Genomic DNA, 16,689 nt, shown 5'->3' with positions numbered 1-16,689 from the left:
TCCCATGGTAGGTGTATAGTAAATACTTGATAAGTGGATGAATGAACAACTAGTAAACTCTGAGAATTTGAGTTGATATTTTTGTTTTAAAGTATCCTTTTTTTAATTATTAATAATTTCTTTTAAGAAATTCAGGAAACATTTTGAAGTTCTTTTTGTATAAAGAAAAACATTGTCTTATTTCTTCAGGCACTTTTAAATCAACTTAGAGCTGTGTTTGATCAAATCATTGAACTTCAGAACGCTCAAGATGCCATGTACAGAGCTGCCTTGGAAGAATTACAAAGACGATTACAGTCTGAAGAGAAGAAGAAACAGCGTGAAATTGAGGTATCGTTTGTAGACTGTTGGATTTATCTGTTTTTAGAATGAACTTCTTGCCAGAGGATATGAACAGATGGTTAACTTTTGTAATGAAAGTTCCACACAAGTTGAGACCATGCTCGATCTCTGTCCGGGAGTCCTTAGGAAGTGCTGACTATTAAAGATGGAGTGGTGATCACCATCATCATTATCAAAAATAAAAAAGGCAACAAAATTCATGAGAATCACAAATATCTTGCCAGTTTTTACTAATAAGTGCTGAAACCACCCGCATCCTTTCCGTTGGCTTGCGCTCAGAGCGGTAATACCAGTTCTGTGGGGGCTGTTACTGTTTTAAGCTGATGATCTCATACTCTAACTCATTTCGTTTGCATGTAGGAATCCAGTTTCTCTACTTAAGGCTATTTGCAGTGACCTTACTAAGGTATTTTATGTTCTCCATTGCTCTGGATTATGAAGATTATTAAGCCAGTTTGGCTGTTTATGGAATTTCTTATGTTTGCTGTGATCTGTATGTCCTTGGAGGTAGTCAGAGACACATTATTCAGAGTCAGTACAATTTGATTAGTTTTACTTTTGAATATATATGTTCCATTAAAACTTGGGTTAGAGGACAGTATTTACTTAGCTTGGAAAATTCACAACCCCTTAAGAAGCCAGTTTGTTTCTTTAGTATATTTGGAAACAAAAGTAGTGCTTGCTGCATTTGTGTTGCTAAGGTGTTTCGTTATTTAAAGTGGTTTCATTTGTTTGTTTGATTTGGTTTGCAATTCTGAAGTGTCAGAGTTTGCATGCACAGAATCTCATGGACCTTTTCCAGCCAACCCTGTGGCTAACTACCGGGGTCATATAGACTTAAGATTAAGTGCTAACTGTGTAATTTATAAGCTTTGTGCGTTTGGGTGACTGAACTTCTTCAGGACACAGTTTTCTTGTTTGTGAAATGGGTGTGACTGTAAACGGTACCTCAGGGAGCTCCTGATCTACCCGTGACAACGTCTGTCAGTTATTTAGCATTTAGCAGTGTTCAGTAGGTGCTGGCCGCTGCTTTTTTTTTTTTTTTTTTTTTTAAACTGTGCATATGCCCCAGGTAATCTGTCCTGGAGAATTACTAAATAATATAAAACTACAAAAAATGAGTCTTTAGGATCTTAACACTGACAGTAGCATGGTGGTCAGTTACGCAGGAGTCGATGGTTCTCTCTCCAAGCTACTGACCATCAGCCGAGGAGTGAGACAGGTTTACACACTGAGTCCAGGCTCATTCACCCTGTTTTATTCAGGCATGCTTAGTACATCCCTTAAGCCTTAGAGTTCTAAAAGCTGAAACTTTATCTGAAAAATTACTTAAAAAGGCAAAATAATCTTTGAGGCAATCATTTAGGCCTAAGGCATACTGAAGCTTTGAAGAGGTTATGCAAGAAGACTTCAAAAGTTTTCCAAATACTTCTGAGACTGTGTTGTAATGGAAGTTGGCTTCTGCTTGCTTCACTCTCAACATTTTGTCATTTTTTTCTCTCATGCTGTTATTAGATAGAGGATTCTCAAAATATTCTCTTTCACCTTTAATCCATGTCTCTAGTTCTCTACCTTCTTTCCACCTTCCTTCTGAAAACTCCTACATCTTAAATATATAATGATAATTCCAACTCAAATTTAGGATGAACAGGCTTTTACTTTTTTGATTTTTTGAATATATATTATACATTGAAAATCCTGGTTTCTAACATTAGCCGTAATTACTTGCTATCCTGCAGCACACGCATACACATACACAACTTTCTCAGAATAAGAATCCTGATACTACCACCAGCAATATAGTTACTGAAAATGCTTTTACTTTTTTTTTTAAATAGTGTGTTTTATTTGTTGTTGTTGAGAATATACCCAGCAGAACATAACACCGATTCCGCAGTTCCTACGTGTAGTTTAGTGACACTGATGACATTCATCGAGTTGTGTCACCATTCTCCCCCTCCTTTTCTGAGCTGTTCCTCCTCCATTAACATAAACTCACTGCCCCCTAAGGTTCCTGTCTAATCCTTGGAGTTACTTTTGTCAGTGTGATCCCATACAGATAGATCTTAAAAGAGTGTAATGCTCAAGGCAGATATTCTTTATTAGTTAATCTGTTGTTTCATTTTAAGAAGATGTCAGGGGATATTTTTGGTTTAAGGTTTAAAGATTATCTCAGGGCAGCAGTGCTCCATAGGGTTTTCAACGGCTGATTTTTCAGAAGTAGATTGCCAGGCCTTTCTTCCAAGGCACCTCCAGGTGGACTCAAACCTCCAACCTTTTGGTTAGCAGTCGGGCACATTAATCATTTTCACCACCCAGGGACTCCAGCAAGAATAATAGCTAACAGTTACTGAACACTTATTATGTGCCAGGCACCCAGGACTCTACGTGGGTCAATTCATGATGTCTGCAGAACAACGCTGAGGATGGTAACATCAAGAACTATGAAGGGTCTGAGATTTTACCCTCCTTGTAAGTGTATAAATTAATCTGCCACAGCTTCATGGATGCTGGCAGAGACATGAGGCCCTTGGGTCAGAGACAAAGGACTTTACTGCCCAGCACATTGTCAGCGTTTTCCTGCACTGGTTCCCCAAGCCTCACTTCTCTTCTCAGGGAGAAGAACCTTGAGCTTAGGAAACCTGAATCTTTTATAATAGGCAGAAGGCCTGCCTGACCTTGGCTCTGGAGGAAGACACTCTCTCTGTCTTCCAAGGCTGTTCGTTATCAAATGTCCTTGAAAAGATATTTTCTTTCGCAACAAAGACCGTCAACACCTCTGTTCACAGAACATGTGGCAATGTGAGAGACCCAGGGAGAATTGTCTCCTAACAATTAGCATTACCCCTTTTTCTCGATGGGGAAACTGACACCCACAGAGGTGACGTGACTCGCCCAAGGCCCCACACCTGGTGATTTAGTTATCTGATGCTGTGTGACAATTACCCCAAAACGTAGCTGCTTAAAACAGCAAACATTGATCATCTCATAGTTTCTGTGGGCCTGGAATTCAGGGGCAACTTAGCTGGAAGGTTGTGGCTGCTTTTACTTTTTTTTTGCAGCTTTTTTTCCCCCCTTAGACTGTATCCCACTAGATACATGCAGTCAGATTCCATGTTGTAAAGTCCCTTGAGGTAATTACTCTCTTTGGAGTTATGCCACCAGCTCCATAGTAAAATTAATTGGTTTCTCTTTTGCTTTCAGTTTCTAGGAATTACTTTTATTTATAAAACAAAATTGAACTTAGTTACGTAAAATATTTACATGGTTCTGCAGTCAGATTTACGAAACAAGACATTAGACAAGTGTAGCATTTGGTACCATCTGCTCTGTTCTAGGACCTCTCCTGAACATGGGTGTAAAAATTCTTAACAAAATATTAACAAATTTATATATCGGAAGGATAGTATATTACAAGTTTAAGTGTATTCCAAGAATGCACTTCTAATAATAAAATATTGTAACTCTCCACATTTACAAACTAAAGGGGAAAAATTATATGATCATTGAGATAGATGGAGTACCAAGCAGACTAGGATACAATGAAATTTTCTTCATCTCATAGAAGATTTGCATAAAAAATCTACAGCAGAATGTCATACTTAGTGGTAAAATACTGAATGCGTCTTCTTGAGATTGGGAATGAGACAGGCTGTAGGCTCTCACCACTTCTGTGTTCAGTACTGTACTGGTGGTCCTACCGGTGTTATAAGCCAAGAAAAAAATACAAAAATGAAAGGATTGGGAAAAAAAAGAAAACTGTCTTTTTTTGTGGGGGGTGGGGGGTGGGGTAAAAGTCATCATTGGGGACATAGAAAACCCGAAAGATAAATTATTAGAGTTAACAAGTAAATTTATCAAAGTAGCTGGAAACAAAGTCAATATATAAAAATCAATTGTATTTCTTTATATCTGCAACAAACAAAATGAAATTTTAAAAGAAATGCCATTTAATATAGGAGCATTAAAATCCAACAAAATATACTCAGGGCCTCTGTACATAAAACCATAAGACAGAACTTGGAAACCAAAGGCTCGCTGGCCAGATTTGGCTTGCTATATGTTTTTGTAAATACAGTTTCATTTGAACAGTCACACCGATTTCTTTACAGTTTGTCTGTGGTTACTTTTATGCTACAGAGGAGTAGTTGTGACAGACACCAGATGGTCTGCAAAACCCTAAAAATTTACTAACTAGCCTTTTACAGAAAAAGATTGCTGACCCCCACTCTGAAGCATCACTGGGAGATATAAATAGAGGAATATATCATGTTTATGCATTGGAAAATTAATATGTAGATTAAATGCAATCCCTGTTTCCCAAGAGTTTCTTTTGTTTTTTGTATTGTTAAGCTAATTCTAAAGTTTATGTAGAAGTGTATACAGCCTGGAATAGCCAAGGGAATATTGATTTAGAACAAAATTCGAGGATTTATATTTATACTACCACATGTCAAGGCTTACAGTAAAATAACAATAATTAAAAGGGTGTGATACTGACTCAAGGAAAGACAAATCAGTGGAACCGAATGGAGTCCAGGATTAGACCTACACGTTTAGGGATGGCTAATCTATGACAAAGGTGGTGCTGAGAACATTGGGGAATAGATAATCTTTTCAATAAATGCATTAGGTCAAGTATATCTTAACCCTCCCTCATACATACACACGAAATACAGTGCAGTGCATCTTGTGAACTTAAATGCGAAAGGTAAAATACTAAATAAAGCTTTTAGAAGGTAACGTAAAAAGAATGACTTTGAGGTGAGGAGACTTCCCTTAAATTGGATATTAAAAAATAGCAATAACTTAAAAATAAAGATTATCAGTATGCTCCTTGGAAGCCCTGTGGGGCAGTTCTACCGTGTGTTCCAGGGTCGCTGTGAGTCAGAATCGACTCGATGGCAGTGGGTGTGTTTGGTTTTCTGTACAGTTAGTAGTGTCTGTCTGTCAGAGACAGCCATAAGAAGGTGACAGGGCAGGCCACAGCCTGAGAGAAGGTGTGTTTATGTGTCTGAGGGACAACTCAAGGAGCCCTGGTGGTGCAGCGGTTAAGTGCTCGACTGCTAACCCAAAGGTCAGTGGTTTGAACCCGCTAGCCGCTCTGTGGGAGAAAGATATGATAATCTACTTCCATAAAGATTTACAGTGTTGGAAATTCTATGGAGCAGGTCTGCCCTATTCTATAGGGTCGATATGAATTGGAATCGACCCGACAGCAAAGGGCTTTTGTTTTCTAAGTGACAGCTCATCCAGAATGTATAAAGAGCTCCTACAGATCAATGAGATAAACCCATTTAAAATATGGGCAAGACACTTCAGAAAAGGTGGCTATCGAAATAAAATTTATGAAAAGGTGCTCACCCTCATTAATTGTTAAGTAAGTGAAGATTTAAAACCCTAGTGATATACATTATATCCCCAACAGAATGGCTAAAATTTTAAAGACAGATAATACCAAACGTTGGAGATGATAAGAAAAAATAGTAATTGTCATACACTGTTGGTAGAAGAACAAATTGATACAAGCATCTTGGAATATTGTTTAGCGGTCATTTAAAGCTGAATTTAGGAATACTCTCTCCCCACGTTTCCCCTTTGAGGTAAGTATCCAACAGAAATGCATTGTCAGATACAACAACAGTATTCATAGCAGCATATATAATAGTATAATATTTCTGGGAGAGGAAGTAGATGGTGATTGGAAGAGGTTGCGAGAGTGTCTGCTGGGATCTAACAATGTTCTGTTTCTTGATCTGGATGGTGGTTTCATGAGCTTACTCATTCTGTGATCATTCATCATGCTGTTCACTTATGATTTTTGTACATTTTATGTATTTTACTATAATAAAATAGTGCATAACCAGTTGTCAGAAAAGACTGTTTACAGCTGATAGATCAAGTAATACACATATACATGTACTAAAAATATAAATACGAAAATAATAGCCTCTAAAATTGGGTGGCAAGAGGAAGGGGGACACTCATTATTGCTCAAGTTAGGCAGCTGATAGCGTCTAAAGAAATAGATGAGAAAAGTGATATGTTTTATAAAGATATAGCTATAAAAGTAACCACTGGAACAAAAGTAAAAATTACAGTTTTAAAAAATTTTCAAAATTATCAGAAGAAACGCAGACCATATAGTAAAAGGTTATCTCCCCTCTAGTAAACTAGAAAGCATAACATAAATATGATAACAGACCTAGGACCCGTCATAGCCATCACATCAATAAATATAACAAGGCTAAACCCAACTCATAGGAGAAAAAGGCTCAGTGAAAGACCATGTCAGTTTGGTAGCCTTACTTAAAGGGACTAGACTGCTTGTAGCTGGTGACTTGCTGGAGAACTGAAGGAGTCATTATCCAGGCATACCTGCTGGGTGGAATGTTCTGGTAAAGAAGAGATATACTCAACAGAATGACACAGAAAGTTTAAAAAGATTGGACAAGGCATACTAATTAAATGCAACTCAGAAGAAAGTAGGTTGTGGTTCAGAGCAAAAGTAGTAGACTAGACAGGGATACCTTGTAATGATAAAAGGTGCAAGCCGTAGTGAAGATAGAACACAATTATTGCTGCCTGTAATTACCACATAATACAGTGTCAGTATACATAAAACAAAAACTGTAGGAAATACATGGAGAAATGGACTGAAGCATTAGTATTAGAAATATAATTCAGTTTCTCTTACGCCATAAAAAACCAAACCAACATTAAAAACTCGTTGTCATCGAGTTGATTCGGACTTATAGCGACCCTGTAGGACAGAGTAGAACTGAGTTTCCAAGGAGTGGCTGATGGGTTCGAAATGCTGGACTTTTGGTTAGCAGCCGAGCTCTTAACCACTGCGCCACCAGGGCTCTGCACATAAATAAGTAGGACATAATTATGTCAAACTTAATATCTTAAAATCAGGTAATACACCTTTTCCAAGTGCTTATGAATTATTTAAAATAACTGATTACGTATTAGGCCTCAGAGAAAATCTCAGTAAGTTAATGGCAAAAGCTATATAAATATATAGGTATGTACTATATGTATACTATATATATAGTATAGAAAGCAGTAGAATAAATTTACAAATTAATACCAAAAGTAGAAATCAACACTACCTACAACAACCAAAAATCTTACTATCTGGATGTTTAAAATCTCTTTCTTAAATAGTTCTTGGAATGTATATTTTTTAAAGTAATCATAAGGGAAATGCTATTTCCGAACCTGTGGATACAGGTAAAACATTACTCAGAGAAAGATCTGTAACCGTCAATGCTTATATTAATAAACTATAAAGAATGAAAGTAAATAAATGTCTAATTCAAGAAGTTAGAAAAATACCAGTAAAATAAGACGAAAGAAAGCCGAAGAAAATACTTAGTAAAGATAAGAGCAAAAATTAGTGAATAAAAGAAACAGAAGAGAGGAGCTAATAAAATCCAAGAGCTGGTTCTTATTTGGGGGATTGGTAATGGTAGAATAAAACAAGCTATTGACTAATCTAATAGTGCAGGAGAAAGCACAAATACACAAAACAAATGAGAAAAATATCTTACAGTGTTTTGCTCAGCTTTATGGGAATAAATCTACACACCGAGTGGAAATTACTGATTTTCTGTAAATTTCCAAAATTGACCCCTGAAGAGAAAGCAAATTCTAAACACAACAGCTGCTAAAGAAGAAATGAAGGAAATGAGTTGAGCAACTCTGCCACCTAAGTACCAGATTGGATAGTTTTACTGAGAAACTTCTAACCACCTTTAAGCAATGGTTAACTCTTACACCGTATCAACTATTTCAGAGTTCTAGAAGAGGAAGGGAAGTTTCCAGGTTCTGTTTACGAAGCATCATGAGGTTGGTAATAATACTCAGAAAGAACAAATCATGGTTATAAACACTGATGGAAAATCTTAAATGAAATATTAGTAAAAAATATCTAGCAGAATATTAAAAGAATAATTCACCAATATTAGGGTTTATTTCAGGAATGCAAGGGTTCAGGGAACGTAGTAATGTAGTTCACTGTGTTAATGGCTGAAAAGAAGAGAATCCTATGATAATTGCTGTATACACTGAAAAGGCATTTTGTCAATTTAACCTTAATTTAAAAAATAAAAATAAAAACAGATGGTTGTATCTCCAGGACAAAACTACATCACATTTAGTGGGAAATAGTAAGAAGGATTACTATTAAAGTTAAGAATTAAAGCAAGGTTTACGAGGTGCCAGTACTTGGAACCCTGTCATTCCACTTCTCTGTGTACTGCCTCTGTACTAAATATACACAAAACGACGAGAAGGTTAAAGGGCTAATTAGTACACATTTTAATAGCAGAAGGCTGGTTAGCTTGTGATGAATGAGATGGTTACGCCTTACACAGTGGGATACTATAGTTAGTTATTTTAAAAATGTAAGGTAGTTCTGTGTGTACTCCAGATGTGTTGAAATGAAATATCTCCAAGATACATTGTTAATTGAAAAAAATAATCTGGAAAATAGTTTGGCATCATCAGAAAATTATCATGGAAGTTTTAACAGTACAGAAGGTTACACAAAGCATGCGTCTCCCACTAACATCCCCAGTTCTCATTTCCACCTTGGTAACGAACAGTTCTTTTCATTAGGATTTAAATTAAAATATGGCACTTTGATTCTTTAGGGCCAGTGGGGAGTGACGGCAGCAGAGGAAGAAGAAGAGAAGAAGAGGATTCAGGAATTTCAAGCATCTATACCAAAAATGTGTTCACAGTTGCGAATATTGACACATTTCTACCAGGTGCATATTGGATTAACAAAATGCTTATCAAATTCATATTTGTCATTTTCTGTAATTAACAGTTGCTTTCAAAATGATTAAAAATGAATCATTTCAATCAGTTTAGCAGTATTTATGTAGCTGTGAATAGTAACCCCAGAGGTTCTCAATCCTGGCTCTGCACTTGAGTCACCTGGGGAGCGGGCTTTCTGGTGTACCTGGGCTGCACTGCAGCCTGGGCATCAGGATGACTGAAGCCCCAGTCAGTGTGCAGCCAGTGTTGAGAGCCACTCCCCTAGAGACTTGTAGTTGTTGTCTTACTCTAAGCTCAACTCTTCCCCAGTGGTGCTGGTGGAGGCCTTTTGGAGGACATCTGCACGTATTTGAAGCCTTTACGATTTCTTTGTACGTCCCTTGATATGAGACTGATAGACGTACACTGCGGGTATATTGTATAGAAGTCTAAAGGGACCAACGTTCAGGATCGCAAGTGGGGAGGAGTCACTTGTTTCAGGGAGTCAGTGCCTCACTGACGTTTCTGAAACGCTGGAAAACAAACACAAGTCTGTGGGTGTTAAGCACAGGATGAGCAGTTGCGAAGTTGCTGAGAAGAGAGAAGCTAACCTACAAAGTATATGTGCTCTGCTCTTTATGTTCACTTTGTGGGTCTGGTTTCTGATTTCATCTCTTTCTCAGTGTGATTTTGGTGATGGAAATACAGATGAAAAATTTTCGTGAAGAATTTTTCCGTTCGTGATACATAATTAGAAAAGCGAATGAACTGTTGACTCTTAAATCTTTCGAAAACTATTTTTGTGTGCTGTTACATTCATGTGGTCCCTGTTCTGTAGGCATCCAGTTTGCTCTCCTGGGATCCTCATACTCTCTGATTTTTTATTTTTCTTCAGCATAACTTGGGCAGAGGGTTTCCTTTTGCAAGTGAGCTTATCCCAGCTTTGACCTCCTTCTTGTGTTTTTGTTGAAAACGTTTACTAAATGAGGATAAGGACTGGTTTATGCCCAGTACAGAATTACCTTTTTATTGGATAGGTGTTTTGATATGAGAGAGTTTTTTGATCCTATGATGTGTATATAATATGTATTCATATTTCTTTAAAGATGGGTACTGAATGGTTGGTTCCATACTATTAAAATAAGTTACTGTACGGCTGCAAAGGAGTAATACATAATTTAAAAAAATTGTCCCTGTGCTCATTTCTAAAAGAGACAATGATGTTCTTGTTTCTGGTTACACGTTGCCCTGATAGAGTGAATGTATTTCTTTGATAATCAATATAATCCCAATTTTACTCAAACCACAGCTTTAATCTTCTTTGTAAATCATTACCATTCCGATATCTTTTCCTTAATAGAAAAAAAATTCTTTGGTGTTCTCTTTGCAGAGGTGTTTGAAACTGGTGCTGTGTTAACAGCGGTTTGTCACTGACTGCTTGAGAGTGAACACCGAGTCTCAAATTTGTGGAAAAGAAATACTCAGATTTACTCGTAATGAATTTTATATTCTTATATGTCAAATTCATAACTCAGTCACTGTGTTTTTAGCAATATAATTTCTTAGGAATAATTTTTTTTCTCCTATCCTCTAGAAAGACAGTGATATTCACACACATAGACATTATACGTTTACTAAAAAGTAAAATCACTGTATATAATATATATGAGTCTGCCCATATACCAACTCTCCAGGTATTCCCTCAAAATCTACCTGTAAACTTTGGCACTCATTTTTCCGACCAGAAGCGTGGAGAGGGAATATGACAGCTGTTAAAGAGTTTGAGAAGGATTGGTAAGGGTCTGGTGGGTCAGTGACTTTCCTGTATCGATGAGAGCTCCTCCAAGGCACTAGGAAGCCTGGGGGCCAACAGCAGTCACCTTGGACTGGCGATGTCTGCTAGCAGTGAAGTAAGCTGTGTGTCTTGACAGGGACGGAGTTCATGCTCATTGAGTGACTCTTTCATCCCTAAGTAGAAACATTCAGTAATCTTGTCATATCACATCATCTTTACTTTACCCTTGATAATGAGGAGAAATAGGAACACTTTCTGTGCGTCCCTTTTAAGAAGGCAGCTTTAGCCTTAAGTTCATGAAAGCTTTGGGACCTTATGGGAATGATTCAGAAGATCTCTACAAGGATTTCGTTTTACTTGGATCCACAGTCAACACCCATGGAAGCAGGAGTCAAGAAATCAAATGATGTATTGCATCGGGCAAACCTACTGCAAAAGACCCCTTTAAAGTGTTAAAAAGGAAAGATGTCACTGAGGATTAAGGCATGCCTGACCCAAGCCATGTATTTTCGATCACCTTATATGCATGCAAAAGCTGGATGATGAATAAGGAAGACCAAGGAAGAATTGATGCCTTTGAATTATGGTGTTGGCGAAGAATATTGAATATACCATGGGCTGCCAGGAGAATGAACAATCTGTCTTGGAAGAAGCACAGCCAGAGTGCTCCTTGGAAGGGAGGATGGGGAGACTTCGTCTCATGTACTTTGGACATGTTATCAGGAGGTACTAGTCCCTGGAGAAGGACGTCATGCTTGGTAAAGTAGAGAGTCAGCGAAAGAGAGGAAGACCCTCAAGGAGATGGACTGACACAGTGGCTGCAGAGATGGGCTCAAGCAGAGCAGCGATTGTGTGGATGGGGCAGGACCGGGCAGTGTTCTGTTCTGTTGTACGTAAGGTCGCTTTGAGTTGGAACTGGCTCAACAGCACCTAACACCACCAACAACATACATATCTTTTTTTATGCCCTCAATTTATTTTCTATTCGTATTTTTATGACTGACTTTATAATTAAATACTTTCATAAATAATGTGAAAGATGAGTGATGTAAACAGAGTTTTATATTCAAAATAAAAAGAATAGTATGTTTTAACAACGGTTACTTTGCTGTTTTGCTTATTCTTGTAGAACTTAAGGGTAAAAATCTTGGTTACTGTATTCTTATGCAAATAATGCGCACCTTCTGCATTTGTTTGCTGGTCATGCCCTCCGCCCCACAAGGTGTTTTCAAAAGTGTGCTTCGCTGTTTTTTTTTTTTTTTAACAGCAGGATTGGCATGGTGACGCTTGTGAGGGTGCCCTACTAGGGGAGGGTGCAGCCAGCAAACAAATGCAGAAGGCACGCATTATTCTCATAAATATATGGTAATTGCTTTGAAACAAAATTTATTCATAGATAATTTATATTTGAAAAACGGATATCTCTTACTAAATGGGCTGCCAATGGCTCAGTAAACTGGAGGGTCAAAAAACAGCGCTTATTTCTTGGTACACCTGCCAGAGTGGGTGTTTATTAAATGTTTGTTGACTTGGAAGGAAAAATAACCCCAAAGGGGATTAAAATTAGGGGGTACATTTTGTGGATAAGTTTTTTCAGGAATTAATGTTTTATTCTTTGTTTCTTTCTAGGGTATTGTGCAGCAGTTTTTGGTGTTACTGACGACCAGCTCTGATGAAAGTCTGCGGTTTCTTAGCTTTAGGTTGGACTTCAATGAGCACTACAAGGCCAGAGAGCCAAGGCTGCGAGTGTCTCTGGGCGCTAGAGGGCGACGCAGCTCCCATATGTGAGGCGCTTTGTAGAGTCCCAGGGAGCTATGAATGACATGCATTGCATTGTTAGACACAAAGTTCACATGATATTGTAAAGCCAAGTGGCATGCTGCATAGTGTCTACCATTTCTGCCCACAAACATTTCAGGTGTTTTGATGGCACCGTGTTCTGGTAGAGTTTAAGGTCATGTTTTTATACATTCGAGTTGGATATATTTGTAATACCACTAAGTTCAATAGGTTGGTTTGCACTATTCAAGTTTTATTTTTAAAAATCTTCATATTTAAAAGATACCACACTTCGTTGAGCTTCTGAGCTCTTCATTATATAATTTATATTTGTCACTTTGTAACAAAAACAGTTTCTTTGTGAGAAAATTAGGGTACTGGGATATTCATCATTTAAGATGGTATTGTCATTACTATTTTTTAAACATCCTCTTTAGATAACTTTTTTGTTAATAGAACCAAGTTGGAACAAATTATCCCTACTAAGAAAGTACATAGAGTGTTTGATTTTGTTTTTAATGTTGTAAAGTATTAACCTCTGTCAGATCCCTTATGTATTACTGCATTATCTTTACATATGTTTATTATTTTTTTCTTTTCTTTAAAAGTTTACATTTTTGTATTTACTTTACTATTTCAGATAACTTCTAAAATAGGAGTGATGTAGAGCAAAAACATCCTTAACAGTTGCATCTTAAATTTCTTCTGTTAGCTGAAGCAATGTGTAAATATGAATGACTAGAAAAGTTAATGAAGTATTTTATTTTCAAAATCCTGATAAGCGTTGGAAAGAAATTGACTTGGATAATGAAGATTTCCTTTTTCCTTGCCTATTTTTTCATTGTAAATATTTATATACCACTGACCACATGTTGGGGGGAAGTGTTCTTTTGTAAAAATATCATATCAGGTCATATAAATTTGCCTTTATTATGTTACATAAGTGAAAACTTAGGAAATTAAAAGCAATTATCTTTCAAGTGTATTGGTTATTTCTTGATAAACAGATACAGTTCACTTGCCAGGTTTGGGAGATTGGGGTTGGTAGAGCTTGACTGAATTGTGCTGTGGTAGATGGGTTATTTGCTGATCACTGAAACCAGGACACGAGACGGTGTGCGCACCTTTAAATTGGGAAGGTTTACCTGCCAGTCAGTGCCCGTGTGTGACCTATCCTTTTGGTGACTAATACCTGCCTCTGCTTCCTTTTAGGTATAGAATCCATAAAAAATAAAAGGGGAAATCCAGATTCCTGGCAATGCAGAAGTGAATGCATGATGAAGGTCAGAAATCCATAGGATTTAAATTTAATTTTAGTTTAAAAAGTCATAAAATCAGAAATTTGAAGCAGGTTACTCTGCTACAAGACTTTCCAGGAATTATGATATATTGTGAATCTCCAAGCGAAATTTCCCAAAGTTATTTGACCGTAGAACCTGTTTTTATTTTATTTATTTGAAGCATTTCTCAAGGGATTAATATTCAGTAGAACTACCCTGAAATGTGCTATTTTGGATGTAGGGATTAAAGCTCCACTTAAGCTGAGGAACTGTCCAAGCAGTGAGATTAGATGTCGGGTGTCCTGCTTTGTATCAGTAGCCGTGAAAGTCCTCACAGGAGCTGAGTCGCAGGTCTTCTGTTAGAACAGAATTGTGTCAGAAAGATTGAGTTTTCAGGACCACAGATCATCAGGAGAGCATGGATGGTGGGGATAGGTAGATAAGATATTGCAAGAATTCATCTCAGACGTAAAAGACGTCACTGTTAATGTGACAGTGAGGTCTGGTACAGAGTAGCAAAGGTCTCATGAACTGGAATCAGCGAAGGTACTGGTGGCTGGGGGAGCGTCAGACTAGGTGTTGAGGAGATAAGAGCAGTGCAGCAGAGGGGATCAATCAGGGTCTGTGTGATACACAGTCGCCCATCCACTTTTCTCGGCTCTCCGATTTTTTGGGAAGCTGCTTTCCCAGTGACAGTGCATGCTGCCACTGTTCAGAAGCCTTTATGACTGTTTGAAACTGAAAAAAAACAGGTGTGTGCCACAAATTACTGTTTCTATAGGGTGTTGTATGAGGAGTGTGCGTTTTTGGTAGGAAAAATAGACTCTGGTGGAACTCGGTGATTTTCAGGGTTCGAATTAGTGGGACAGTTCGTACTGTCCCACTAGACTCTGAGGTTAGGCTTGTGGGAGGGGGCAAGGAAAAAAAATCCATACTAAAAAACAAAGATTGAGACACACTCAGTGATTCGGGATGCTCCCATTAAAGAAAACACATGATGTCAACAGGAAATTCAAAGCAGAAAATAATAAGGTTTTGAAAGGGTTCAACAGCCTTTGGAGGCAGAGTACCATCGAATGGCCCTGGGAGTTTCATCTAGAAAGTGATAATCCCTCCTGTCTTGCAGGGTTGTTGTAAAGATTAGAGATACTGTATACATACGGTTCGGTTCGTAGAAGGTACCTAATAAATGGTGCTATTGTGTTGTGGTGGAGTGAAGTAAAGCCTTTTGCCCTGGGCAGCTGAAGTAAGCCAAACCCAGCTTTTCTGCAGTTGAAGACACGTCCTACTCACTTAGGAAGTTTTGGTTACTGTGGCTGAATGTAAAGTTATCCTCTGGGTGGATCTGTAATTCTGCTGAAAGGGCTTTCCTTCCTTGTGATTATCAGGCTGTTTAGCTCAACTCAAGTGAAGAAAACACTTGCCTTTTCTTCCTGGCCGACCTTGTCACTAGAAGAATACATGACATCAGTAATTCTCAAGTCCCTATGGGAAAACTTGTCCTCCAGACTTAAAAAAAAAAGGACATGAGAACACAGCAAACATGAGGAGCCCCATTTATTAGTAAAAGAGAACTTTTATCAAATACAGTGGTCATACTCAAATTGAGTCACAAAGCACAAATTATATACAGAAACAGATTATTGTTACCAGAAACCGTGCCCTACCGTTGTACCGTGTTTGGTATCTGAAGCTGTAAATTTTGTTTGTGGTTGAAGGTTAACACTGGGGTTGCTGTGGCTCTTAATGTTTGATTTATGTACTTTAGTTATAAATGGTGAAGAGACACCTCTCTTCCTGTCTTCTACTCTTCCGTATCTGTAGAACTGAGAAGTAAATGGTTGGTCCTGTGTTAGCACTAAAAAATCACCTCCTGCAGTAAGTGTTTTATATATTTAAATAGATATATAAGAAGAAAATAGAACAATACATAGAAAATTAGAATTCAGAAATAGTAATTATATAAGTTATATGGAAATAATCAAATGAATGCAGTTAAATACGTGAATGGTAGGTAGAGCTAGGTTAATTGAGCTGGGTGAAGTTGGAGCTAGATTGCAAGGGTCTGTTGGAATTTGACTTGGTGGAAAAGAAAGGAAGAGTGACAGATGAAATGATCTCACAGATGTCGATTCTTAGAGCTTTTTGCCATTTGTCAGAAATATCACTGTCTTGGACTAGTAATTGTTTACCCTAATGACCCTACTTGGTTTTAATAGCATAACAATTACTTGGCACCTTTTTAGTGGCTAGAATATAAACAGCCTTTTCACTTTCGACTGTGTTATTACACTATTCAGATATTTTGAGTTAATTTTTAGTAATTTTTACTTTCTAGAAGATTATGCATTTTCATTTAGGTTTTCAAATTCATTAGCATTAATTTTCACATAGCTACCATGATAATTTTTTAAAATATTGCTATTTCAGTTATATTCTTTTAATTCCTAATGTTACATATTTTTGTTTTTTTTTTCCTGGTACATTTACCAAAGTTTGTTTGTAATTTAGGTCTTTTCAAGAATTATCCCTTTTTTGGTGTTACTTATCATTGTACAATGTACCTTTTTTTTAAATTCATTTATAAATTACTGTGTATGTAATATTTTCCTCTTTAGGATTATTATTTCTTCTATTGAATTCTTACAAAATTTATTTTCCCATTGTTTAATAAGCATTTCAGACTGTGCATTATCCTCTGCATGTAATTTTGGTTACATC

General features: G+C 37.3%; 1 protein-coding gene across 3 annotated transcripts in view; it reads left to right on the top strand.

The window, feature by feature from the left end:
• Positions 1–16,382, top strand: part of TUBGCP3 (tubulin gamma complex component 3) — a 109,857-nt gene extending 93,475 nt beyond the window's left edge. For 2 of the 3 annotated variants that reach the window (XM_023737408.1, XM_023737410.1), the window contains 4 exons: positions 190–330; positions 9,006–9,122; positions 12,539–12,693; positions 13,901–16,382. In XM_023737408.1, coding sequence (XP_023593176.1) covers positions 190–330; positions 9,006–9,122; positions 12,539–12,693; positions 13,901–13,922 — 435 coding nt within the window. In that variant the 3' untranslated portion in view covers positions 13,923–16,382. Of the gene's footprint in view, positions 1–189; positions 331–9,005; positions 9,123–12,538; positions 13,669–13,900 lie in introns of those variants that run through there. The other variant, XM_004382947.2, reaches the window with a different exon arrangement.
• Positions 16,383–16,689: the final 307 nt, after the last annotated feature.

Source organism: Trichechus manatus, unplaced genomic scaffold (assembly GCF_000243295.1).
Source record: "Trichechus manatus latirostris isolate Lorelei unplaced genomic scaffold, TriManLat1.0 scaffold00102, whole genome shotgun sequence".
NCBI classification, from domain to species: domain Eukaryota; kingdom Metazoa; phylum Chordata; class Mammalia; order Sirenia; family Trichechidae; genus Trichechus; species Trichechus manatus.
The sequence above is the reverse complement of the archived record's forward strand: the minus strand, read 5'-3'. Positions and strand labels throughout refer to the sequence as shown.